Source organism: Geotrypetes seraphini, chromosome 10 (genome assembly GCF_902459505.1).
Source record: "Geotrypetes seraphini chromosome 10, aGeoSer1.1, whole genome shotgun sequence".
NCBI classification, from domain to species: Eukaryota; Metazoa; Chordata; class Amphibia; order Gymnophiona; family Dermophiidae; genus Geotrypetes; species Geotrypetes seraphini.
In genome coordinates this window covers 49349251-49376816 of record NC_047093.1, presented here as the reverse complement: position 1 = coordinate 49376816, position 27566 = coordinate 49349251, and the positions used below count along the sequence as shown (strand labels likewise).

Genomic DNA, 27566 nt, shown 5'->3' with positions numbered 1-27566 from the left:
GTTCTTCTTTACCCAACGTGTGGTGGACACCTGGAATGCGCTTCCAGAGGACGTTATAGGGCAGAGTACGGTACTGGGGTTTAAGAAAGGATTGGACAATTTCCTGCTGGAAAAGGGGATAGAGGGGTATAGATAGAGGTTTACTGCACAGATCCTGGACCTGTTGGGCCGCCGCGTGAGTGGACTGCTGGGCGCGATGGACCTCAGGTCTGACCCAGCGGAGGCATTGCTTATGTTCTTAACAAAATGTCACCAAGGAGGATCTTCCCGACACTGACTTAATATGGAGTCTTCCTCAATAAACTGACATCAGAGTGGGTTGAGGGCTTGTGGCCCCTGCTGGCTAGGAAGGGGAATTACAATAATTCAGACTCCAAGTGAGCCCTCTACTTTACAGGATAAGTTTCCAAGCTATTGGACTCACTGCAGAAACAGAGCAAGAGCCAATAAAGGAGGCCATGCAAGAGCAAATTCTTCAAGAAGGAAAATAAGATTCTAACCCCCTCCCCATCCATTGTCAGCTTGGAAATCACTGGAGCTGAGAATTTTCACTATGTGGAAAGGCTGAGATCATACTCCAGATGTCTGGCTTAGGAGAGGCTAAATCCTGTCACAGTGTGCACAAAATTAACCCATTCAGAGAAATTGTTCCCTAGAGAGTAGGTGTGGCCCATCAGCAAAGCCAAGAAAGAGAAGGGATCCATCTTTAATATATTTGACACCAAAAATCCTTGGCACCATCACTTATGTCATCAACCAATAAAGGCAGTACTATCCATTCTTGTTCTGGAGACATTCTAGATGAAGTCACACTGTGGGGGCTCTGAGGGGTGGATTCAGGAGTAATATTAGAAAGTGGAGATGGGGGAAAAACCTAAAACAAGTGAAAAAAGCTTTGGCTAAACAGAGAGGATCCTGTGATGAAGTGAAGGTAAAACCAGTGATTAAGTGATGCTTGCAGTACTGCAACAGGAAGTTGATCCACTTTCTGTCATCATCTATTATGTTACTGTGAGCTGCCATCTGCAAAACAAAGTGTTTTTACACTGACATACCACATACCTCTGCCTCTCTCCCCTTAACATCTTTTCTCTCTGCTCCATCCACTCCCATAACCCCTTCATCCATCCTTTCCCCTAGCTCCCTTATTCTCCCCCTCCTATCTTCATCATAACCTCAACCCCCATCCCACCCTGAAGCCAAGCCTTCCGTCCCTACTCCAGCTCATTTCAACCCAAACTCGTGGCCCTCCCTTGCTCACCTGGGCTCCAACTTCATTTTACTTGTCATCCTCCTATACATCAGAAAATATACACAAAAATAAGGCAAGCTTGATAAATGTATCATTCAAATTTTTTAAACTTTTTAAACAGAAGATTAGCAAATCGGGGCAAACGGACCTCTAGTGCCCACAAGTGTCAGATATAGACAAGTCTTGTCTGATCACCAAAATGTAGGTTATCATTGGACCGCTCAAGGACTCCCTTATCCTATCTTAGGCATCGCTAAACTTACATTAGCTACAAAACAATAAAAGTTACTTAGCTTTTATTTACTGGTGGGTGAAAGGCCGAGACCATAAAGGTAGTGATTCTCTCAACGGAGTATCCCTGTTTCACCACAAGGGCTTCATCAGGAGCCTCGGCGGTGGGTGTGCTTTTTTTTTTTTTGCTTCAGTTAAGGGCAGCATGCAGTGTTCCCTAAAAGCTACAGGGAATTATTGGGTATATATCCTGATGAAGCCCTTGTGGTGAAATAGGGATACTCCGTTGAGAGAATCACTACTTTTATGGTCCCGGCCTTTCACCCACCAGTAAATAAAAGCTAAGCAACTTTTATTGTTTTGTAGCTAATGTAAGTTTAGCGATGCCTAAGATAGGATAAAGGGGTCCTTGAGCGGTCCAATGATAGCCTACGTTTTGGTGATCAGACAAGACTTGTCTATATCTGACACTTGTGGGCACTTGAGATCCATTTGCCCCTGATTTGCTAATCTTCTGTTAAAGTTTAAAAAATTTGAATGATACTTGCACCTATCAAGCTTGCCTTATTTTTGTGTATATTTTCTGGTCGATTTTGACTTTTTTTGTGAGGGCTCTTTATTCTATGCATGTAATGATCCAGCCAGCTGATCACTTCTCAGCTTGGTGTGATGTGTGCATTTATATTCTGCATCTCCGCCACACCTTTGCTCTATACCAGTGTATCACAAGCTGTGTGCCCCGGCAGATTCCAGGCGTGCCGCAAGATGCCAGCGAGGAGGAGAGGTGCTGGCTCCAGCTGACTGCTTACAGGATGTGCCTCTCACGACGAGAGGCATGTCCTGTAGTCAGTCAGTCAGCGCCAGCGCCCGCGCCTCTCCTCCTTCTCCTCACCTCTCCTTCTGCAGCACCCCTCCACCGGTGGTAATAGGAGGCTCCGTGCCATGGCTCGAGGACATAAGCGCCGACGTTGACGTGATGCCACATGACATCATTGCGTCAACATTCGCGCATTTCCAGGTGCCCTCCAACCGTGGCCATGCGATTAGTGTGCTGCACCTTGAAAAGTTTGCGACATACAGTGCTATACTATGAGTGAGGCTGACCGTAGTGGGCACTGTTCTCTCTCTAAGCTGAGCAGGAGTCCTCCACCTACCAGTGAGGGGTGCTGTTTCACCATCACATGTTCAACAGTGAAGGATAGGCAAGCTCTGCAGGATTCCAGCAAACCTGTCTGTCCCTAGAGATTGAAAACACAATATTAAAGCACCACTCCCACTGGCCAGCAAAGCAGTTGGAGGACACTTGCTCCACTTAGAGGGAACAGTGGTAGTGGGGTGCACATAAATCTTGCCTTGCTACAGGCTTCCATACCTACTGTTATCAGAAATGTGCATGTCTGGTACACCTATGTCTCTTGTCCTTTTGCATAGGATGTTCCTTCTGTAATGCTCAGAGGGGATGTTCTAAGTCTAAATCAAAAGTGTTTGGTCTTACTGTAGCTTTCCACATTGTTGGCTGCCCCAAACACATAGGGAGGAATAGGGTGTGTGTATGTGTGTGTGTGCATTCATGTCACAAAGACGAGCATTAAGGTTTTTCAAAAATTCATCCATGGAGACAATGTTAAAATTAAGTCTTTTATCCTGAGCCACTGTTGAATGTATGTGAGGAATGTACGTACATCATCATGCCTGAGTCTGTGCTGCCTTCAACAGTCTCAATGCCATTTGGATTTCATGTTATCTTTCAGAATTACTATCAGTGACCCCTGAGGACTGGCAGCTACGGTATGTTCTGCGCTTTCATCCCCATCACCTCATGCATCTGTCAATGTACGCTATACCTCTGTAGTCAGGGGTTACTGTACACCAGTCATTACAGCCAGCCACTCGCTCATTTGACTCGAAAGGTGCAGGGACAGATGCCATCTAAGTCATAAACAATGATCCTTCTATCTGCTATAGCAGATGCATGGTGACAATCAGTAAAGTCCATTTCACATTACCATTTTTCAAAAAAAATGCAAAACTCGCTAAGAGTAGGAAAGCAGCAGCCACAGGCTTAACATTTTCTTGGGTGGAGAATTCCTGTAGTTGAGAGGAAAATTCAGTTTGTTTTTCATATTTATTTATTTAATTTTTTTAGCCCATTCTCCCAAAGGAGCCCAGAACAGGTTACAAAATACATCCATAATAATCCAAACAGAACAGAGATGACACAATTTACATAAATTACAATATAGAAATGACAATAAAACATATGCACTAAGTAGCATCTGGTGAGATTAGGTGGCGTAGGTGCGTTGACTGAGTGGCATTTCTGGGTGAATGACTTTAAGGTTGGAGGTTAGCATGACAGGTTAGGTAACCAGGTCTTAACCTTTCTGTGCCTCCTTTTTACTGATGGTTTTTTTTTCTCTGCAGCTGTAGACATTTAGCTCTTTTCTGTAAGGACTGACGGACCTGATGAAGGAAGCAGAGCTCTCAAAAGATCACTACATATGTTATCATTAGCAGTGGCTTAGTAAGGGGGAGACAGGAGGGTAGCAGTCCACCCTGGGTGCTGTCTTGGTGGGGGTGCCAGTAACCCACCTCCTCTCTGCCCCCCTGCCCCTCCTCTCTGCCCCCCCTGCCCTTCCTCCCCCCCACACACATTATGCGCATGCCTTCACTTCCCCCCCCACTAGCTCTTTGCCAGCACGAGCAGCAAGTAACCTGCTGCTGATGCCAGCATCGGCTCACCCTCTGACGTCACTTCCAGGTCCAGGGGGGGGAAGAGAAGAGGGTAGGGCACCACCACCCCGGCGCCTCTTACCCTCAATACACCACTGATCATTAGTACATGGGGTCTCAACCCATTTCTCAGGACACACCCAGCCAGTCTGATTTTCAAGATATCCACAACAGAATGGAATACATTTGCATGTAAATCTATCTCATACATATTCATTATGGGTATCCTGAAAGCCCTACTGGCTGGGTGTGTTCTGAGGACTGGGTTAAGAACACTTGTATTATAATAATCCAAAAGTCTTGCAAGTTCTTTGACCAGTATTTCTAGATCTTCCATAGAGAAATTGGAATTGTAAGTTCATAGCTGCGGTGACCCAAAAGCAGAAATGAAGGAGTCTGTAGAGGTGGTCATTTGACTAAGGTCCTTAGCGTTTTCAGTTCTCGTGAGCTGTGTTGTTCAGCGTTACACCCGAGTCTTTTCTTAGGGAAGGGGGTGAGAGCAGCACTTTACAAGGTCTTTGCTACCCTTTATGGGACACAACCCATACTCTGGAAGCCCTGGATGAGAGCAAAGCATGCATAGAAAGGGAAATTAGTAACTCAAATGAAAACTGAGGTTGCAGCATAATCCAAGAGTATATTAGAAAATGAGCTACGGATTATGCATCTGACTCAGCAACTGATAGGAGCCAGGCTCCTGCTCTTAGGATACCGGTATATCCTAGATCTAAATCAACATTCCCAAATCTGTCCTGGGCGATCCCCAGCCAATCAGGTTGTCAGGATATCCACAATGAATATTCATGATTTCAGTTTGCATACACTACCTCCTTGGTATGCAAATCTCTAATGCACATTCAGCTCCAGTAGGTGAAGTTGATATTCTTCAGGGGAAAAACATTGATTTGAGAAATTTAGTTATAATTGTGACCTACACAATAGAAACTAGATGTAGCCAAAATTAAATATATATATCTCTGAAGTGGTTTGGACTCTTTCATTGTCCTTATCCTGCCACTTTGTTACAAATAGCCACCTTTTCAATATTCAAAGTAGAGAATGACATGGGGACAAAGTTTGTCCCTATCCCCATCAGCTCTATATCCGTTCCTGTGAGCTCTGTTCCTGTCCTGTCCCTTTCAGAGCCAACCAATCCCACATAGGCCTGCTCATGGTTTTTTTCTTTGCGGGGTCCCTCCATATGATGCAACTTCCTGTCTTCATGAAAACAGGAAGTTGCATCATAAGGATGGGTCCTGGCAGAGGGAAGGCTATGAGCAGATCGGCTATCAGCTGGCTCTGGAAGGTATATGCCAGTAGGAAGGAGGGAGGAAAGAAATGCAGGGAGTGGTAACAATGGGGTTTTTTAGCCTGTGGGAGCAAAGCTATTTACTGCTCCTGTGGACTGGTGAAAAGCTTTGCTCCCGCACCTATGGTAAATGGCTGAAATTATACTTGTTCCCTTGGTTTTATGCCATGTCATTCTAGTTCAAGGCACAATTATATACCATCCAAAGGAAGCTTGACACCGATTGGCTACAATAGCTCCAAGCAATGACAGTACTATCCTTCCTTGCTTAGAAATGACATTTTCTATTCTGAGTCAGTAGAAATTATGGCTGATAAAAAATCAGTACAGATGGGAAGGGATTATTGTAATTGTTACAAAATATTACAAGCTGTTTAAATTTTCCCTGGATTATTAAATAGAGAGATGCTAGGCAGCTGGAAAAAATTTGGATTTTATAGAATTAGGTTGAAGGGAGAAGTGTATTCTGTCCTGCAATGGCAGAAGGAAGAAAGTCTGTTTTGGCTGATTTGTGGGGAAAATGGGGGGGGGGGGGGGGGGAAGCGTTTTGATTGGTTTCTCTGCAATGAACTGACTGCCTTTTTTCTTTGATATATTGGGGATCCTGAAGGGGTTATGCAGAAGACCAGTATACATTATGATGAGGCATACTTCCTAGATTACCGATTGACATGTGGACTTCCTTCTGCCATTGCAGGGTAGTTATATAACTTGTATTATATATCTGTCCCTTTGTCCAGCTTAGAAAATAACATAATTGATTTTTCTTTGAAATTTAATAAAACAGTAGCAGCTTTTTAAAAAAATCACAATAGTTAGGAAAATGTGTGTTCAATTTTAACACACATTTCTTTTACACTGCTGATTTAGCACATTGGATTCCTTTGTTTCCACATAGGCTTGACATGCTGGATGAACAACAACCTTTCCCCTCCCTAAACTCTTTTAAAGTCACTGTTCTTATCTGTAATGCCAGCAGTGAGGAGGAACCATCCAGATATCCTAGTGCTTAGTCCTGCTTTAAAAAAAACAAAAAAACACCCCAACAACATTTGAGGTTTCTTATGAGTATGTGAACGACTTTGATATATTTATTATGTAAGATGGTATATCAGATACATAAATAACCAAAACTGGAGAAGAAGCAGAGTGAAGTTAGTTGACATTTCTGGCGGCTATTAGTCTTTAGTACTATGTAATCTTAGTCCAGACCAGGGATTCTTACCTTCTTATATTGTCCTTTTAATGACCAATCAGAACACATGCAGAAATTCACAAGATGAGTTACTATGGGACGGTACATGCACTGACTTGAAGTCCTTCTTCTAGTTTTAGTCCAGAAAGCTATGCCTTGCCTATAAAACTGTTAGCTCTACAGAACATTTCTACAACAATTTTCTTCACTGCATAGGAAGCTCTAGTCTAGATCATTAAACTCAATTAAATATTCTCAGGAGCAATGAAGCTACTAAGAAGTACATTTAAAACAAACTAGAGAAAATATTTTTTCACTTAATGTGTAATTAAACACTTGAATTCACTGCCAGAGAATGTGGTGAAATCAGTTAGCTTAGCACGGTTTAAGAAAATGGTTGGATAACTTCCTTAAAGAAAAGTGCATAAGCCGTTGTTAAGAACATAAGAATAGCCTTACTGGGACAGACCAATCGTCCATCAAGCCCAGTAACCCATTCTCACGGTGGCCAATCACTAGTCCTTGGTCAAAACCCAAGGAGTAGCAATATTCCATGCTACCGATCCAGGGCAAGCAGTGGCTTCCCCCATGTCTTTCTCAATAACAGACTATGGACTTTTCCTCCAGGAACTTGTCCAAGCCTTTCTTAAAACCAGCTACGCTATCGGCTCTTACTACAACCTCTGGCAATGTGTTCCAGAGCTTAACTATTCTCTGAGTGAGAAAAAATTCCCTACTATTGTTTTAAAAATATTTCCCTGTAACGTCATCGAGTGTCCCCTAGACTTTGTAATTTTTGACGGAGTGAAAAATCAATCCACTTGTACCCATTGTACTCCACTCAGGATTTTGTGGACTTCAATCATATCTCCCCTCAGCCGTCTATTTTCCAAGCTGAAGAACCCTAACTATTTTAGTCTTTCCTCATATGAGAGGAATTCCATCCCCTTTATCATCTTAGTCGCTCTTCTTTGAACCTTTTCTAGCACCATCTTTCTTGAGATAAGGAGACCAGAATTGAACATAGTACTCCAGATGAGGTTGCACCATGGAGCGATACAGGGGCATTATAATATTCTTAGTCTTGTTAACCATCCCTTTTTAAATAATTCCTAGCATCCTGTTTGCTTTTAAGATGAACTTGGGAAAATCCACTGCTTATTCCTAGAATCAGCAGTATAAAATCTGTTTTACTCTTTGGAATCTTGCCAGGTACTTGTGACCTGGGTTGGCCACTGTTGGAAAAAGGATATGGGGCTTTATGGACCTTCAGTCTGTCCCAGTATGGCAAGTCTTAAGTTCTTTTGTTCCCTGAGTGGTTCACATGTTGGAAGCAAAGTGACATCACTCCAATTGCTGGACAAGCTGCAAACCTCAATACCCAGCTCATACCATTATGCTTTCTCCATACCTGTTAATAGGTATTAAGACCTTACAGAGACCAGACCTAAAAAGCATCTGGTTCTCTCTCTCTTTACTTAGCTCTGGGTTAGCAGGAACCTGTTTTTTTGCTGCCGCCATTGTATGCTGCCTTTGCTGGCATCTGCCACTACAAGCCACCACATCTTGGCTGCTACTCTTGTATCTCAAAATTAGCAGCCAGAGAATGCCAGTGGGTGAGTTTTGCCAGTTATCTTTGGAGGAAGGACAGCACTTACTGCTTAGGTTGTTTGAGGGGGAGGGGAAGGTGAAGGGAAGATGTAGGGAAAGACATATTGGGAAAAAGGAGATGAAAAAATGATAGGGTATAAGAAATGTGAAGAGGCAGGAGAGAAGGATGGGTTGGGAGATTTAAACAAGGCATGAAAGTCTAGAAGGTTTGGTTGAAGCCCTTGGCATACTGAGGGATGGTTTACTGGACCAATATGCTGAGGTCGAAAACGTCTTCACTTTTGACAGGATGCATGATTATTTCATGACATGACACAAAAGGCACGCTCTGTTCCATGAACACTTTCTTGGGTATTCCCATTTGTGAAAAAAAACATTGTCTCACAAGGCATTTGCTACTGTGGAAGTGTTCATATTATGTAATGTTATGACTTCTGGATACCAGCTCATGTAGTCCAGGATCACCAGAATATACTTTTGTCTCATATGGTTCACGCCAATGGCCCCACTAAATCCATGGTCACTTTTTCAAATGGGGACTCAATGATGGGCATGAGCACCTGAGGGGCAGTCTGGACTTCCAAGGGTTGGGCAGGATTGACAGTAAAACAGGGCCTTTAAGTGTTCCTGGGTTTTCTCTTTTCTGGGTGCCCCCTAGTAAATGACTGTGGGCCAGCTGCAGTACTTACCTATGATATAGTTGAGATTCTACTGTAATAGCTACATAAGCACAAAAGCATCACCATACTGGGACAGACCAAAGGTCAATCAAACCCAGCTTTCTGTTTCCAACAGTGGCCATTCCAGGTCACCAGTACCTGGCAAGATCCTAAAAGAGTAAAACAGATTTTATGTTGCTTATCCAAGGAATGTTGTGAGGTGCCATTGACTCATGTTCGAGTCCTAGTGACTTGATGAATTGCAGATCTAAAAAGAAATCTGTTTTGTGCTAGTCCGGAAAGGTCCTCCAGTGTCATCCAAATGGTTATTTTCAATGTGTCCAGCCATCTGATTGCAAGGAATAAGCAGGAGATTTTCTCATCCAACTTAATAATGGTTTATGGACTTTTTTTTTTTTTTTTTTTAATATAATATTTCTTTATTGAGCAAACCAACAAGCAGAAAACAAAACAATGTACAGGACTTCCAGCAATCCAGCAGAAAGCGCCCACTCGGGCGCACACAAAGCAACACAAGGTAGATCAGATTGCTCAGAAAACAAATGGAGCTCAATACAGTTTTCCATATAACACCCTCCAAAGTCCCCCCAAAACACAATGAAACACCCCAATACCAAAGCCCAATGCAAAATATACATATAACGTCAGGGTCAACCCCCCCCACCCACCCCTACTCCCGACCTGTGAGAAACATAGATGAAATATACAAGATAAGCAACAAATAGACAAACGGTGACAAGTTATAGGCCAAAGAAAGGTAGGAAATAAACCTACAAGAAAAAGGAGAACCAAGTCCAAAGGAAAGAAGAGGAGAAAAAGAAAGCAAGAGAAGGAGAAAGGAGTCCCGCAAAAGGATCTACGGAAAAAAGAAAAACCTGAAGAGGGAAAATACATAAGAGGACAGAAGGCCCAATAGAGACTAACAATTCAATAGGAGACTCTGCTCACAATGGGGAAGAGTCAGCCAATACTCCTCCCAGACATCCTGAAATCGAGACCACCTGCGTTCGTCCCTAGTGCCCGCAGTCCGTCTTTCCAAGAGAGCTAGGTCATAAAGAGACCCCTGCCATCGAGAGAAAGAGGGAGCATGCGGCTCACGCCAAAAAGTCAAAATGGCTTTCTTAGCCAATAAAAGGGCCTTAAAAATCATCTGCCGCTGCCCAACAGTGCATCCAAGAAGCTCCGCCTCCTGGTAAAAAAGAGCTATACAGGGGTTACAGCCCGGTAGCCCCGGAACCAATGAGGACAAGTAGGACCAGACTCGCTGCCAAAAGGCTCCCACATAGGGGCAGTCCCAAAACATATGACCCAGGGAAGCAGAATTTACAGAACATTTGGGACACCCCGCATTATCTGTAATACCGGCCCGGTGTGCTCTGTGAGGGGAGATAAAAGCCCTGTGGATGAATTTATATTCTTGTTCCCTATGTAACATATTACATGATATGGTACGCACAAGGACAAAGCAGCGAGACATCAATTCAGACGAAACCATGCAGCCCAAGTCAGCACTCCACGCCCCTGCCAACCAATCAGCCCGTTCGGTCAGTAAAGGGGGGCCCAAAACATTGACATAATAGCGAAGTCATGGCACCGCATCATCCCCCAACGCCAAACACTTCCCCAGGTTCTGTGCCACAGCGCCGCTCAAGCAATCCCCAGAGATGCTAAGAACATAATGACGAAGCTGGAGGTAGCCGAAAGCGTCCACCCTATCCAGCCTATAAAGCGACCCCAATTCGGCCGAGGAAAGAAGATCGCCTCCATCAGAAAGAGCATCCCCAGTCTATGAATTCCATGTGCATGCCAAGTCCGAAACACCTTGCTGTGGCTGCCCGGTTTAAAATGCAAATTACCCACCACCGGGAGTAGAGGAGTGATATTAGAATTTATGCCCAGATGTTTACACAGTAATTTCCAAATATGTCTCATATAGGCCCAAACAACATGTCCCCTGTAGGCAGAATCCAACTGGGCCGCAGGAGCGTGTAACAAAAACAACCCAGAGATAGGGTGTAAAAAATCCCTATCCACAGAAAACATTAAAAAAGAGGAGCTCTCCATACACCAGTCCCGAATCAATCTAGTCCCACAAGCCAGGTTATAGGCGCGAATGTCTAGCAGTCCAAATCCCCCCTGCGACTCAGGCAACATCAAAATGCGTAAAGATAGCCGAGGCCTGCACCCACGCCATAAGAAAGTCCTCAAAGCACTGTACAACCGAGCTAAGTCCCCGGTCTGTAACCACAGCGGAAGAGTTTGAAGCAGATAAAGCCACCAAGGGACAATCATCATATTGTATAGAAATATACGCCCCGCAAGGGATACCGGCAAATCTCCCCACAAGCGGAGTAGCTCCACCGTGCCCCGGAGTAGGGGCTTAACATTGATCTCATAGAGTCGGGTGAGGGAAGACGGTATCAAAACCCCCAAGTATTTTACCTGCTGTGGAGCTTCCCGGAGTGGGAAGTCAGCCCACGTATGCGGAATACTAATATGAAGTGGGAGTGCCTCCGATTTAGTCACATTGAGTTTTAGGCCCGAGATCTCCCCAAACCGGCAAAACAGCTCCAATAGTCTAGGGAGGCCGGAAACCGGGTCAGTCAACACTACCATAATATCATCGGCAAAAGCCATACAACACAAAGAGGAATTCCCCAGCTCTACTCCAGCTATCTGAGAATGACATCGAAGGGAAATCAATAAGGGTTCCAGAAATAATATATAAAGTAGAGGGGACAAAGGGCAGCCCTGGCGAGTGCCCTTCTGGAGCACAAAATCCGAAGAAGCCATTCCATTAACCAATACGGCCGCCACTGGATGGGAATAAAGGGCCCCAAGAGCTCTCATAAAAAACCCCTCCAGCCCATAGTGGCGCAACAAGGGGAATAAAAAGGCCCACTCTACTCTATCAAAGGCTTTTTCGGAGTCGAAACTAATAGCCAGCGCGGGTTGCTTCCGAGAATCACAATGGGCCAGAGCAAGGAGGAGCTTCCGAACATTATGGCATGCCAATCGCCCCCTCACAAACCCTACCTGATCTGCACCCACCAAAGAGGGAACAAACTGGGCCAAACGGTTGGCCATAACCCGAGCTAAGATTTTAAGATCAACATTAATAAGCAAAATAGGTCTGTAGGAGCTCACAAGTAAGGGGTCTTTTCCCGGTTTAGATAATACAGTAATTAATGCTCGATTTGCTCCTGGAGGAAACTGTCCAACCTCTGCTGCACTTGCAAAATAGCCCCGTAACGGATCAGCCACATACCCCTGCAGAAGACAATAGAATTCCCCCCCAAAGCCGTCCGGGCCCGGAGATTTACAAAGAGGAAGATGCTTGAGAACCCCCAGCACCTCCTCTCTGGTTATAGGGGAAGCCAATACGTCCGAGTCCGTCGTCGATAGTTTAGGTAAGGGCAACGAGTCCAAAAATGCGTGAATCTGAGCCTCTCGACCTACTACTTCCGCTGTGTATAAAGATTTATAAAAGGTAACAAATAGCCGCTCCATCTGAGATTGCTCTGTAACCAATCTTCCTCCATCATCTTTAAGCGAGGTAATTAATGTGGCACCCCGCCTCGCCTTAGTCATCTGGGCCAACATTCTACCTGGCCTATTACCAAAACAGTGTAATCGGTACTTATAATAAAAAAGGGATTTGTGGGCTCTCTCATGAAGGAGTGCATGGAGCGCTGATTGGGCCGCCTGAAAAGCATGCTTATGCGACAGGGTAGGATTCCGAAGGACCAAAAGTCTACTATCCCGCACCTTGCGTTCAAGAACCAAGATTTTTTCCGCAAGCAGTTTCTTACGTCGCGCGCAATAGGCTATCACCGCCCCCCGGAGCACCGCCTTAGCCGCCTCCCAAAACAGAGTTCCATTATCTACATGGTCCCCATTAAATTCCACATAGTCCCGCCACTGTTGCTCCAAATAAGATTTAAAATCCGGGTCCAAATAAAGCGCAAGCGGGAATCGCCATTGCTTCCCTCCCCCCAAGGCTCCCGCCGAGAATCCAATGTCCATCCACACCAAAGTATGATCCGTAATAGCCAGTACTCCAATCTCAGCCGCATGAACTGCATAAAAGGAGGAACGCGAAAGAAAAATATAATCTATTCGAGAGGAGGAACCATGCACTTTAGATGTATGAGTGAAATCCTGCTCCCCTGGGTGTAGGGTCCGCCAGACATCCACTAGATCTAAGGCCTCCAGCCAAGCAGCAAGCCCATTATCGGACCTACCGGAGGTGGAAGAAGATCCCTTAGAAGAATCCAGAAGCGGATCCAATATAGAATTAAAATCCCCCATAAAGATTTTCTGAGACTCATGAATTTTTGAGACAGACAGCAGTACCCCCAACAATTTCTTGTAGAAGGACCGCTGTGCACTGTTGGGAGCGTAGACAGACACCAAAATTACAGGGCGCTGATGAAGGGAACCCTGGACAATAACATAGTGGCCCTCGGGATCAGAGAGGACCCTAGATGCAGTAAAGGACACTGATTTGCGGATCAACAGTGCCACCCCAGCCTTAGTTTTAGATGAGTAGGCCGAGTAACACTGCCCCACCCAGGATTGACACAATTTACCATGTTCCCGTTCAGTGAGCTTAGTCTCCTGCAGGCCAGCTACGTCAGCCTGATGTCTAGCTAGACACTGCAAGATCTTAGTTCTCTTGATAGGAGAATTAATACCTGAGACATTCCAAGACACACATCTCAAACCCTTCTTAACAGGCATAAAAAAGAACCAGAGATACCAAAAGAGAAAAAGAGCACAAAATAGCTGCCGAAGGTCCCAGCCCATCCCCCAGCAGCCCAGTCTCCACCGTAGTTCCCCACAAGAATCAATAACAGACACATAGGTCAGGAGCCTCCCCCCACCCCCCCTCCTGAACTCCCTACGCCCTCCTCCCACCCAACATACCAAAACCCATAGCCTCAACATCTCCCTCACAAAACCCCCCATTCCCACCCACAACCAAACCCCCCTCCCCCCACCCCAGCCCCCACTCCAAGAACCCCCTCCCCCCTCACCCCCCCGATGTACACCATACCACCACTCCAGAGAGGGGAAAACAAAGGGCCTAAAGTCCCACCCCCGCCTCCAGAGCATCCACCAAACCAGAAGTATTCAACATAAACCCATAGAGAGAACCCAGGTGCATATTTGTGTAACATAGAACCAGGATAAAAAACAAGAACATACAGAACCCAGCCAGGAACCCATGTTATTCAGTCATACCCCCTTAAGGGAGGAACCACAAACCGAGTACAGGCACAACATATGCAAAGTAACAGTGCCAATGAGGATATCACCCGCTTCTCGCAGGCTACCCCACTCAAATCAAACTGAGGAAGCAGAAATAGTGTCAAAGGCCCTCAGGTGCCTGACCCCAGATCAGGGTACCATTGAAGAACTTGCGCTCTGGCCGCCGCACTGGTGTCGAAGAGATGGGGCTGACCATCATAGATCACCCGAAGTTTAGCAGGAAACTGCAGCGTGAAGCGTAGCTTTTTCTCAGTGAGTTGCTTGCAGACAGACGAAAAACCCTTTCTCAAAGAGGCCACCTGTGCAGAATAATCCTGAAAGATGAAGATACGCTGGTTCTGAAATTGTAAATCCTTGCGCTGGCGATAATTGCGGAGGAGAAGGTCCTTGATGGCAAAGTTCAATATACGAAGAATCACCACACGCGGTCTGGTCGCTCCCTCCTGTCTTCTACCCAGCCGGTGCGCCCGTTCAATGCGCAAAGGTCCCAGATCCCGCGTTCCCAGCAACTCCGCCGCCAACCAGGTTTCCAATGTGGTAAGCAGATCTCCTTCTTGCACAGATTCAGGGACTCCCACCAGGCGCAGATTGTTCCGTCTGGAGCGATTCTCCAGATCCTCCAGTTTTTCCTCAAATTGTCCCACCTTACATTGCATCTGCTAAACTTCAGTTTGCAGCGTGACAAGGGAGTCTTCCGCGGCGCCAACTCTCTGTTCCACCTCAGCGACCCGGGAGTTAAATTCAGTCACCGTTGTGGACAAGGTATCCAAGGACTCCTGCATTTTGTCCAGGCGCGACCCCAGCGCTAAGACCACTGCCTCAGTGAGGCGCGTTATTAAATCCGCTCCCCCTGCAGCCGTTGCGTCGCCCGGATCCGCCATCTTGTCCTCGTGGCTGGGTCCCGATTTCGCCCGTTCCCAGTCCTTTTTGGCTACCTTGGAGGCCATATCCGCTGTACCTCTGTGTATAAATCTGTCCATGGGCCCCCAAGGAGCAAAGGAAGGCGTTTGGTGGAGACGATTTTCGCGGTATTTAGTGCAGGGAAGCCGAGGCAGGGGAAGAACAGCGGAGCTCAGGGAAAACGCGTCCTCCCTGCTCTCTGCACGGCCACGCCCCCCTGGACTTTTCTTTTAGGAACTTGTCCAAATCTTTTTAAACCCTGCTAAGCTAACTGCTTTTACCATATTCTCTGGCAATGAATCCTAGAATTTAATTATACGTTGACTGAAAAAAATGTTTTGTCCAATTTTTAAAAAAATCTAATACTAAGTCCTAGATTCACTAACCTCACAGATCCAATCTGATGGTGATCCGATCCATGAGGTGGCCAGGCGCCCAATTCACAACACATCCACATGCAAATTAGGCCAGTCAGAGGCATGACCCAAACCAACCATATGGATCACAAAAGAGTGATCCTGACGCATGCGCAGACCATCCTGACGCATGCGCTTTCTCTCTGATTTTTTTTTTTTTTTCTCTTGATGCAATTTTTTTTTTTTTTTACTCACCGTGGTTTTAACCCACGGGTTTAAAGCAGGGCTGCACTGCGGCGTGTTCTGGAACTTAACAGAACATGCCATAGTGCAGCTCCGCTTTAACCCAAGGGTTAAAACCATGGAATCGGGGCAGCAAGAGCAGGAGAGTCAGCAGAGTAGGGTTTTTGCACAAGCGACTGGTCCTCGGCAGTTGCTTGTTTTTGGATCAGCCAGCCTAATCGGTGTGCCTGAAAATGTTTAGTGAATCACTGCCGGTTACATTTGCATGCTATTTCCCCTCATTCGCGTATCGAATCGAATTGGAGGTTGATCGGCACCAAGGTTAGTGAATCGGGTCGGTACACAATCAGTGGGCTTAGTGAATCTAGCCCTGAGTAGCTTCATTACATGCTCCCTAGTCCTTGTAGTTTTGGAAAGAGTAAACAAGCAATTCACGTCTACTCACTTCACTACACTTAGTATTTTATAGACCTCTTGAATATCTCTAAGCTGAAGAGCCCTAGCCTTTTCTCATTAGGAAGTTGTCCCATCCCCTTTATAATTTTCATTGCCCTCTGTACCTTTTCTAATTCCGCTATATCTTTTTTGAGATGTGACCAAAATTGCAAATAATATTCAAGGTGCAGTTGCACCATGGAATGATACAGGGGCATTAGAATATTCCCAGTGAGGATTGGGTAAAGACTCCATAAACACAGCCATACAAAGGGTTGAAAGTGAAACAAAAACTTTATTAACATTCAGCAAAGTATGATGAAGCCTGCTCACTTCACAGATTTGGTAAATTGAAAAATTAAATCTCTTGAAAGGCAGTTAAAATCTTCATGTAGACTTGCCAAACCCCACAGCCACAGTGTGCACTTGACTCAAATCAGAGCCAGACCATAAAAGATCAGGACTTTCACAAAATTCCAAGATAAAATTTTTCCTACTTTAGCCAGTATTCTGTTACCTTATACATAGGCTGTTCCTGTCTTTCTGGGCTTTTCTTTGTCCTGGAGTTTATCTGAACTGTGCCTTCTCTGCTGAGCTCTTGAAAGCTAGGTTTCTTTATATGACTACGAGGAAGTATTTTAGGGGAACTGGCAACATCCTATACACTCCATTATAAGCATATTTACTAAAGGTCCAGTTTTAGTGGAAGCAGTGTACTCACAGTTGGGCCTTGAAGAAACAGGAACACAACATATCTTTCAGGAGTGCCTACTGTGCTTTCGTGTAGCCCACAATCCAATACATATTTTCCATAGACACTAACAAAGGGACCCAGAGTACCCAATGAGGATAGTGGGGATGACCAGTTTTTTGCACCAGCACACTGTTCACTCTGGCTTCCCTCGTGACTTTCCATGGGGCTCATGAAGCCCACAAGCCACCAGCTGTAAGCCTCCACCTGCGTCCTTAATAGCAATTGAAACTGGCATGAAATAGGATAGGAATGCTGATGTCACCAGATTGCACCTTGACAAGGAATTTACAGTGGTGGAGGTGGTGAGAACTGAAAGACAGGTAAAGAGATAGAAAAGGAGAATAAGGGAGAAAAGTAGAGCTATGATGGAGCTCAGAACCCTGGTAGTAGTGATACAGTACAAATAGCATACTTTCTGTCTTCCCTTGATTGCACAATTATAAAGCTATGTGTAATACAATACTGCACACCCCCCCGAAAATATTAGAGGAAACCGCTGCTTGGGTTGCTATGGTGGAGCAGTGGTACTGCTGCATGTTGCCACAGCGAGGAGCTGGTTTTGATGCCCAAAGCCAGCTTCAGGTCCCTGGGCTGGGAATGCTGGAAAAGCAATGTTACTTACCGTAACAGTTGTTATCCAGGGACAGCAGGCAGCTATTCTCACTAGTGGGTGATGTCATCCGACAGAGCCCCGACACGGACGTCTCACAAGCATGTCTTGCTTGAAGAAACTTAGAAGTTTCGAGATGCCTGCACCGCGCATGCGCCAGTGCCTTCCCGCCCGATGGACCGGGCGTGTCTCCTCAGTTCAGGTAGCTAGCCTGAGAAGCCAACCCAGGGGAGGTGGGTGGGACGTGAGAATAGCTGCCTGCTGTCCCTGGATAACAACTGTTACGGTAAGTAACATTGCTTTATCCCAGGACAAGCAGGCAGGTATTCTCACTAGTGGGTGACCTCCAAGCTAACCTCAATGGGATGGTGGGAGTGTTGGCAACTTAAGAGAATAAATTTTGTAACACTGTTTGGCCAAACTGTCCATCCCGTCTGGAGAAAGTATCCAGACAATAATGAGAGGTGAAGGTATGAACCGAGGACCAAGTGGCAGCCTTACAAATCTCCTCAATTGGTGTCGATCTGAGGAAGGCTACAGAGGCTGCCATTGCTCTGACCTTATGGGCTGTGACCCTACAAGGAAGGGATAATCCAGCCTGGGCATAGCAGGAAGAGATACAAGCCGCCATCCAGTTGGAGATGGTACGCTTCGATACAGGTCGTCGCAACTTGTTCGGATCAAAGGAGACGAAAAGTTGAGGAGCAGTTCTGTGTGGCTTGGTGCGATCCAGGTAGAAAGCCAAAGCACGTTTACAGTCCAGAGTGTGAAGAGCTGATTCTCCATGATGAGAATGAGGCTTTGGAAAAAATACTGGAAGTACAATGGATTGGTTGAGATGAAATTCAGAGACCACTTTAGGCAGGAATTTCGGATGAGTGCGGAGGACCACCTTGTCATGATGGAATACTGTGAAAGGTGGATCCGCCACTAAGGCCTGAAGCTCACTGACCCTGCGAGCAGACGTGAGGGCCACCAGAAAAACCACTTTCCAGGTGAGATACTTAAGTGGAGCCCTGTTGAGAGGTTCAAACGGAGGCTTCATGAGTTGAGAAAGGACGACATTGAGATCTCAAACCACAGGAGGAGGTTTGATAGGAGGATTGACATGGAAAAGTCCTTTCATAAATCTGGAAACCACAGGATGAGCAGAAAGAGGTTTCCCCTGTAGAGGCTGATGGAAAGCCGCAATAGCACTCAGGTAGACTCTTATAGATGTAGACTTGAGACCAGACTGAGACAGGTGTAGAAGATAGTCCAACACAGAGGATAGGGAAGCTCGCAGAGGCTCCTTGGCATTGGAAATACACCAGGAAGAGAATCTAGTCCACTTTTGGGAGTAGCATTGTCGAGTAGCAGGCTTCCTGGAAGCCTCTAAGACATCCCTCACCGCTTGAGAAAACTGGTGAGGAGTTACGTTGAGAGGAACCAAGCTGTCAGGTGGAGAGACTGCAGGTTGGGATGAAGCAGTGATCCTTGATGTTGAGTAAGCAGAGAAGGAAACACTGGAAGAAGGACTGGTGTCCGGCTGCTGAGTTGAAGCAGAAGGGAGAACCAAGGTTGTCTGGGCCACCGAGGAGCTATCAGAATCATGGTGGCTTGGTCTGATTTCAATTTGACCAGAGTCTTTTGAATGAGAGGAAATGGAGGAAACGCATACAGAAATCGATTCCTCCAATCCAGCAGAAAGGCATCTGCCTCGAGGCGCTGAGGAGTGTAGATCCTGGAGCAAAACTGAGGCAATTTGAAGTTGTGGGGAGCCGCAAAGAGGTCTATCTGAGGCGTCCCCCATTGTGCAAAGATCTGATGAAGGGGGTTGGAATGGAGAGTCCATTCGTGAGGCTGGAGGAGTCGACTCAAGTTGTCTGCCAAGACATTGTCCTTCCCCTGAATGTAGACAGCTTTGAGGAAGGCATTGTGGCGAACTGCCCAATCCCAGACTTTGAGAGCTTCCTGGCAGAGGGAGGCCGATCCCGTGCCCCCCTGCTTGTTTACATAATACATGGCGACCTGGTTGTCTGTGCGGATGAGGACCACCATGTCGTGAAGCAGATGTTGAAAAGCTTGAAGAGCATAGAAGATTGCTCTGAGCTCCAGAAGATTGATCTGATGGAGGCGGTCCGCACTGGTCCAGAATCCCTGAGTGCGAAGCCAATCCAGATGAGCCCCCCAGGCATAGGCCGAGGAATCGGTTGTGAGAACCTTCTGATGAGGAGGTGAAACAGCAAACCTCTGGATAGATTCGAAGAGGTCATCCACCAAAGTAGAGACTGCCGAAGAGCAGGAGTGACTATGATGTGTCGAGTCAACGGGTCTGACACTTGAGTCCATTGAGAAGCTAGGGTCCACTGAGGAATTCTGAGATGGAGCCTGGCAAAGGGTGTCACATGAACTGTAGAGGCCATGTGACCCAGGAGGACCATCATGTGTCTCGCTGAGATGGACTGGCGAGAAGATACAGACTGGCAGAGATGAAGAAGAGCATCCATGCGCGGAGGAGGAAGGAATGCTCGAAGCTGAATGGTGTCCAGTACCGCCCCGATGAAGGGAAGGGACTGGGTAGGCTGCAGATGGGATTTGGGGAAGTTGATCTCGAAGCCCAAGCTCTGCAGGAAGCAGATCATGGTCAAGGTCGCCGAAATGACCTCTGGAGCAGAGGGGGCTTTGATGAGCCAGTCGTCGAGGTAGGGAAATACCTGAAGACCCCTGTTCTGGAGTGCAGCGGCCACCACCACCAGACACTTCGTGAAGACTCTGGGAGACGAGGACAGGCCGAAAGGAAGCACTCGATACTGCAGATGTAGATGTCCCACCCGAAATCTGAGGAACTGGCGGGAGGCCGGATGAATGGGAATGTGAGTGTAGGCCTCCTTGAGATCCAGAGAGCATAACCAGTCGTTCCGCTCGAGGAGGGGGTAGAGAGAAGCAAGGGTCAACATGCGAAACCTCTCCTTTACTAAAAACTTGTTGAGGACTCGAAGGTCCAGGATGGGTCGTAGGTCACCCGTCTTCTTCGGGACGAGGAAGTACCGGAAGTAAAAACCCCGGTTGTGCTGGTCCACCGGGACCGGCTCGACGGCCCGAAGCCGAAGCAAAGCCTGAGCCTCCTGAAGGAGGTCTGCGTTAAGTTGGAAGGATACTCTCTTGGAGGGTGGTCCGGGGGGACCCGATGGAAATGAAGAGAGTATCCTTCTCTTACGATGGAAAGGACCCAGAGGTCGGTGGTAATAGCCTCCCATTGATGGTAAAAATGATGGAGGCGACCCCCGATGGGAAAAATAGGGGGATGCAGAACGAGGTCGGTTATGCTCCCTGGAAGAGAGTCAAAAAGGCTGAGTAGCCTTCGGTGCAGCCGGCGGCTGAGGTTTCTGCTGAGCCTTCTGGGGAGGCTGTCTCTTCGCCGGTTGTCTCGTAGCAGGAGTCTGACGAGGGGTGTAGCGCCGCTGATAAATCAAAGGCGGTCTAGAAGGTCGAGACTGCTGAGGCTTGGGCTTAGGCCGAAGGATAGATTGAAAAGACTTTTCATGATCCGAAAGTTTCTTGGTAACAGTCTCGATAGACTCGTCGAATAAATCAGTGCCCGCACAAGGCACATTGGCAAGTCTGTCTTGGAGGTTCAGATCCATGTCAATAGTCCGAAGCCATGCCAATCGACGCATGGCCACGGAACAGGCGGCAGCACGTGCCGAGAGCTCGAAGGCATCGTACGAGGACTGCATCAGCTGAAGACGTAGCTGGGAAAGGGAGGCTACCACTTCCTCGAACTCGAATCGAGCCTGAGCATCAATGTAAGGAGTAAACTTGCGGAGCACCGGCAAGAAGAACTCCAAATATGAAGAAAAAAAGAAATTATAATTGAGCACTTGAGACGCCATCATAGAATTCTGGTAGATTCTCCTACCGAACTTATCCATCGTTCTCCCTTCTCGTCCCGGTGGTACAGAGGCATAGACCTGGGAGGGATGAGAACGCTTGAGAGAGGACTCGACCAGCAGGGATTGGTGAGAGAGTTGAGTGCCCTCAAACCCCTTATGATGAACAATGCGGTATCTTGCATCCAATTTGCTCGGGACCGCAGGGATGGAGTACGGCGTCTCGAAACATCGCATGAATGTTTGATCCAGTAATTTATGCAGAGGAAGTCGAAGAGACTCCGCAGGAGGATTAGGCAAGTGCATGGTGTCGAGATACTCCTTAGAATACCGATACCCAGTGTCCAAAGTCACATCCAAGTCATCCGCCATTTGCCAGAGGAAGGAAGAAAAAGACAACTGGTCCGCCAGTACCGGCCTCCGAGATGGACTGGAGGAAGTAGAAGCCTCAGGATCCAGGGAAACTTGGGCGCGACAAGGAGAATAAGAGGTAGATGGCTCCTCGTACTCCGGCCCCTCTTGGGGAGATAAATCCGATGAGGAGTACCCCAGACGTGGCAGCTTCTTCTGTGGCGAAACCTCCGAGTGGCGCGAGGAGTGCCGAGAGGAGTGTCTGGATCGATGTCCCTCCTGGTGCCGGGAGGGAGAGCGAGAACGTCTATACTTCGTATGGTTCCCCGAAGCTTCCAGTGAATGTATGGGACTGGAAGCGGTAGAGCGAAGGGGCGGAATGGAGGCCGCCTCCCGTGTTGCAGCCCAGGCCTGGTATGGAGTGCGGAAGAACTCTTCCTGTGATTTACTATGCCCAGGACTTCGATCATCAGTCGGGGGAACGGCACCGTGATGGCGCGGAGGCATAATGGGCTCTAAAGGAGGCATATCGCTAAAGGAAGCCCGCCTCGAGAGACCAGCCGCCCTTCGCCGCTCCTCCTCGTCAAGCAACGAGATCGATCAACGAGGAGGAGGGGGAGGGGGCGGTCCGCCCCCTGGGACCGGGACGTTACCCTGGATGGAGGCGATTAATCTGGGCCCCATAGTCTGCATGAGCTCGACAAACTGAGCTTCCAGCAGGGACCGCAGCGAAGCCGATATGGAGGGATCCGCACCGAAAGGAGGTCCTCCAGCATGGTCTTCGCGCTCCTTCGTGGTCGTGTGCTTCTGCTTGGCAGCTTTCGGCACTTTAATGACCACAGGTGGAATAGTGGAAGGCGGTACCTGAGCCGAGGAGACGGGGACAGGCACCGACGTCGAACTCCGGAGTCGCAGGAGCAGTCACTGGTTTCGCATGGACAGGCGAAGCGGCCGATGAAGTCGAAGCCGAAGGTTCTTTAGCAGCTTCCATCTTGAACATCGACTCCCACAACAGGCAGCGCCGCTTAAACGCTCACGCTGTTAGAGTGGAACAAGGCCGGCACGATTTCGGGAAATGTTCTGGACCAAGACACTGCAGGCAGCGTCGATGCGGGTCCATCAGCGAAATCGCGCGCTGGCACTTGCTACACTTTTTAAAACCAGTGATTGGCCGGGACATAGGCCGAAAAAGCTCCGCCGCTAGATCGAAGGAGCTGGGCCTGAGCCACGTGGCCGACCCGGCCGACTCGCCGGAAGAAAAATTTTTTATTTTTTTTTAAATAAAAGAAAGAAAACACACGAAAAGAGGAAAAGAAATCCAAAATCACGGAATTAGAAGGCAATAAAATGGGAATTCAGTCAGCGCAGAATTGAAGTAAAACTTTTCAGCTCCGCAGAAAGAAAAGAACTGAGGAGACACGCCCGGTCCATCGAGCGGGAAGGCACTGGCGCATGTGCGGTGCGGGCATCTCGAAACTTCTAAGTTTCTTCAAGCAAGACATGCTTGTGAGACGTCCGTGTCGGGGCTCTGTCGGATGACATCACCCACTAGTGAGAATACCTGCCTGCTTGTCCTGGGATAAGGAAGGATTACAGAAGCATGTGTATCAAATTGCAGAGAGAGCTGCAGTCTGTGGCTGGACTACCATAAATACTCGAATAAACCGAGATTTTTGGTCCAGAAAATTGGCCCCAAAATGGAGGTTTCTGTTTATATTTGGGCCAGCTCCCCCCCCCCGGACTTGTCGCAGACCTCTGCTGGGCTGCCAGGCTCTGCTCCCTGTTCCTCCCTCCCTGCCCTAGTCATTGTACCTCCTCACTGCCACGTACCTGGAATCCCTGGTGGTCCAAAGGTGTAGCGGGCAGAGGCGAGCTTTCCGCACTCCTGCCCCATTGCTAAATCAGTCGGTCGCTGCCGTGAGTTGTGGCTTCAGCTGTACCGAGCAGGAGCGCTGTTTGGCGCTGCTGCTCAGTGCTGAGTGGCTTCCTGAATGGCTCTTGCGAATTCTCGTGAGACTCACCGCAGCTATTCTGGAAGCCGCTCAGTGCCAAGCAGCAGTGCCAAAGCTACAGCTGAAGCCACAACTTGTGGCAACAACCAACCAGTTTAGCTGCAGGGCAGGAGTGCGGAAAGCTCGCTCCTGCCTGTTATACCTCTGGCCCACCAGGGATTCCAGGTACGCAGCAGAGAGGAGGTACAGGGCATGGAGGGGGGAGAGTGCAGAGCCTGGCAGGGGAGGGAGGGAAGGGGGCTGTGTGCAGTGCCTGGCAGGGAAGGGGGTTGGGTGCAGAGCCTGACGGGGGAGGGAGGGGGCGCTGGGTGCAGATCCTGGCAAGACAGGGCACTTGACTATTAAGCCGCCCGACTTATATTCGAGTCAATCATTTTTCCTTCTTTTGGAGGAAAAATGGGTGTCTCAACTTATATTCGAGTATATATGGTAAATAAGGGGAATAAAAGTCAGTTTCAACTGGTATGGAAGGCTAACGAGCAAAAGGAAACTTAATAGCCCCCCTCAGAAAAGCATGGTAGGATACAACAGTGATCAGTTAAAGCTTTAAGTTAAGCAATTTTTGGATTTTCTAATATTTATTTGGTATGAATTTGGCACAAATTTGGCATGTTTTAATGCTTTAAAGTATGAAAGATTCAGCAATGATTGGGTGGTGAGGTGGCAAAATAGGGGTTTTTTACCACCTGAAAAAGCCCCTCCATGTCTCTGAGCTGATCTTTACATATGTATAGCATGATTTAAGCTTTATTTAGGCACATTTTCTGATATTATAATAAACTGTAAAAGAAGGCAGGAAAGAGGCAGTATAATATACACATCACACTTCATTAAAGAGCTGAATGGTAAGAGGAATTCAACCATCACTTTTAAAGCAGTCTATCTTGGTTTTCCTACTAGGGTCCATGCATAGCTTTAGCAGATACAGGCAGCTATACTACCCTGAAAAGCCAAAACACAGTAACTGTTGAGAACAGAAAATGAGAAAAGTAAAAAAAAAACAACAACACAAAAACTGATTAAAAATAATAATAATAATCTCCATGATGTAATTCTTGACCAATACTAATATACAGTAGTACAATGTTTTGGTTTAACATATCTCCCATTTATCAATAGATATTGTGTTTTGGACTTTTGCTACAGGTTTGAAAATACATCCAGATGTTAAATGGCTTCCATATTAAGAAATACACAGTAACTACAGGACATCTGGTGAGTTAGCTTAGTTTTGAGAAAAATGTAAGTTACTGTATTCTGGCTTGTTAGGGTAGTATATGCATTTGTATGTGTGGAATATTTACACATCCCCCATAATGCACAGCATAGGTCCGCATTTGTGGGAAGGGTCTTGGGAACATTACTAGCATCCAGTCAGATAGGTTTATTTAGTACAATAATACAAGGATTGCAATCTTGTTCACTAAATATTGAACAGAACCTTTTTGTTGTTCACCTCCCAAAAATTGTCACATCCCTATTGTAGCCAAGCAAGAGCCAGGAAGTCTTCCATACATGTTATCAAGATGGAGTTAGTGGTTGGATAATATTTTGGCCTTAAAAAAACATTTTCCTACTGACAAAGCATCTCAGGGTGGGCTCATGACATACATCCCATGCAGTTGTGTGTTCTGAAAGATGCTAATGCCTGTGTGTGTTCTGTTTGTTTTCTATGCTGCCGTTACAGGAAGGCCCCTGCCTCACCAACTCGACCCACCATAATCCGAGCAGCTGATTCGTCTCTCTTAGATTTATAAACTGAGGCCTGTAGAAAGCTGGCGACGAGTGCTGTGCCCAATGTCCATGGCTGCACCATCTCTCCATCCACTACCTTGGCCAATGGTGCAGATTTGTCCCCTCTCCCATGCCCTCCCTTTCCCCCAAACACACATTCTGCTGTTGTTGACACTAGTTGTAGCGGTGACTTGTCTTGTATGTGCAATACTAGACCACAGTGAAAACCTGGCGGTGCAGTCATCACATTGGCAGCTCACCATGTGCTTACTTAAACCTGCCTGCAGATTTCAGCTGTACTATTTGAGTAACTAGAGATTTTTTTTGTTGTAGTAGGATGACAAAGGCTGAAGCAGACAAGAAAAAGTAAGATTAAAATGTGATGTTAAGAAACAAAGGAATGTCTCTTATGATTTTAAAAGTTGCTACAAAATATTCCTGGGAACTGTGCAATTTATACTCAAAAGGGTGATAAAAGCTTCTGTAGGAATAGAAAGTTATCTTAACTGTACTTGAAAGGTATAGGAAATATGCAAATTCCAAATGATCAGGGCCCTACAGGAACACTGGGCTGATGCCACTAGACCTCTGCTAATATGCTGGCTTAATGGGGGGCTGCCTTATTCAGCTTGTCCATGGAGAAGATGGCTTATAACAAAGGGCATCTGCCACTCACCACTTCAGGAATTCTTACATTTACAGACTTTGGGAACATGGCTGTGTAACCTCTGAAAAAACTGCAGGGATTATTTATCATTTGTAGTCTTTTGCTGGTACCACTTGCATGCACTATGTTACTAATTACTACCTGGGACATATGCACCAGTATCACATGCTGTTAGAGGATTTTATATGTAAATGTGACTATAACTGTGCAATTTCTGAAAATAAAATGACTATTTGCCCTGGAGGTTTCAAGTTCTAAAACTCTGACCTAAAACCTTTTCCCTCTTGCCTATCTTCTCTTGAACAAAAATGTGCTTTTCCTGTCCCGCTGTCCAAAAGCACTTGAAAATCTTCTTGTTTCTTTTCTTATTTAACCGATATTTCAGCACTTTATTTCCTCTCTTCCTTTTGTCTTTCTTTGACTTTCAGCAGACCTAGCAAGGTCAGTCCTTCCCGGCCAGAGAGTCCAAAGCCTCCATATGACATGTAAGCCTCCTTGCTGACTCTTGCCTGCCTCCTAGCTGTATGTCTTGGACTGGTCTGAATTGTTGAATTAACATCATGCACTTTGTTCTGTTGTATGTAGCTGTGATACATCAGATGCAAGTTCTAGTGAAAGTGTTGCTCTCCCTATTGTATAAGAAATTATTCAAGTATATGGTAGTAACAGTGTATGTCTGTGTGTGTATGTATATACATCCACACCCACACATAAAATACATGTCCATGCGTTTCAAGCCAGTATGCTTCGATGTGGAGTTTATTTAAACATGAGTAGAAAACCATCACTAAGAAAGATATGCTGGGGGTTTACAAGCTGGTGGTTTAAACTGCCACAGTTGAACCTGAGTGCTGCTTATTAGCTGTAATAATTGTCACACTATCTGTTGAATGAATAAAAATATATATAAGAACGGACTCTAAAAGACTAATAAAGATGTGTCAGTTCACTTTTCTTTAGTTCCTTTTTTCTAAATTCTGTCATAGCAGGTAGTTGGTTTTCCCTACCTTGTTAACCAGATTGCCCTAAATGCTGGATTCATTTCTGCTTTTTTTTTATCATCACACCTGGCAAACTCCAGCCACTACATCTTACATAACAGTCTTAGAACATATCTTAATTAAGGAAGTTTTAGAAGCATCTTCCCTAATTCCTATATTAGAGATCACATTTGTTGCTCCTTAACAGCTAAACCTTTCTGAAGAAAGGCTGAAAGTGACTGACAGTAGTTAAAAAAAAAAAGTGAGCATTACACACCAAAACTCAAATCTGTCATAGACACTGGTATATGCAATTGAAGTGGATCGTTCCAGTATGCAAGAGCATAACTATTAATCTCTTCTAAGC

At 46.4% G+C, this 27566-nt stretch overlaps 1 protein-coding gene and 1 long non-coding RNA gene across 6 annotated transcripts in view; one reads left to right on the top strand and one right to left on the bottom strand.

Moving 5' to 3' along the window:
• Nucleotides 1-27128, top strand: part of DNM1 (dynamin 1) — a 174137-nt gene extending 147009 nt beyond the window's left edge. Inside the window, exons 21-23 of one of the 5 annotated variants that reach the window (XR_004540865.1) lie at nucleotides 3235-3271; nucleotides 24965-25033; nucleotides 25506-25532. Coding sequence is in view for 4 of the 5 variants with exons in the window: in XM_033960898.1 (XP_033816789.1) it covers nucleotides 6424-6538 (115 nt within the window). In the remaining variant the exon portion in view is untranslated. Of the gene's footprint in view, nucleotides 1-3234; nucleotides 3272-6423; nucleotides 6603-24964; nucleotides 25034-25505 lie in introns of those variants that run through there. The other 4 variants (XM_033960897.1, XM_033960896.1, XM_033960895.1 and 1 more) reach the window with 4 other exon arrangements.
• On the bottom strand, nucleotides 4229-5391 carry LOC117367859. The gene is made up of 3 exons (XR_004540866.1): nucleotides 5253-5391; nucleotides 5044-5100; nucleotides 4229-4774 (listed from the first exon to the last, which is right to left on the bottom strand). It is a non-coding gene; the product is annotated as an uncharacterized LOC117367859 (long non-coding RNA).
• Nucleotides 27129-27566: the final 438 nt, after the last annotated feature.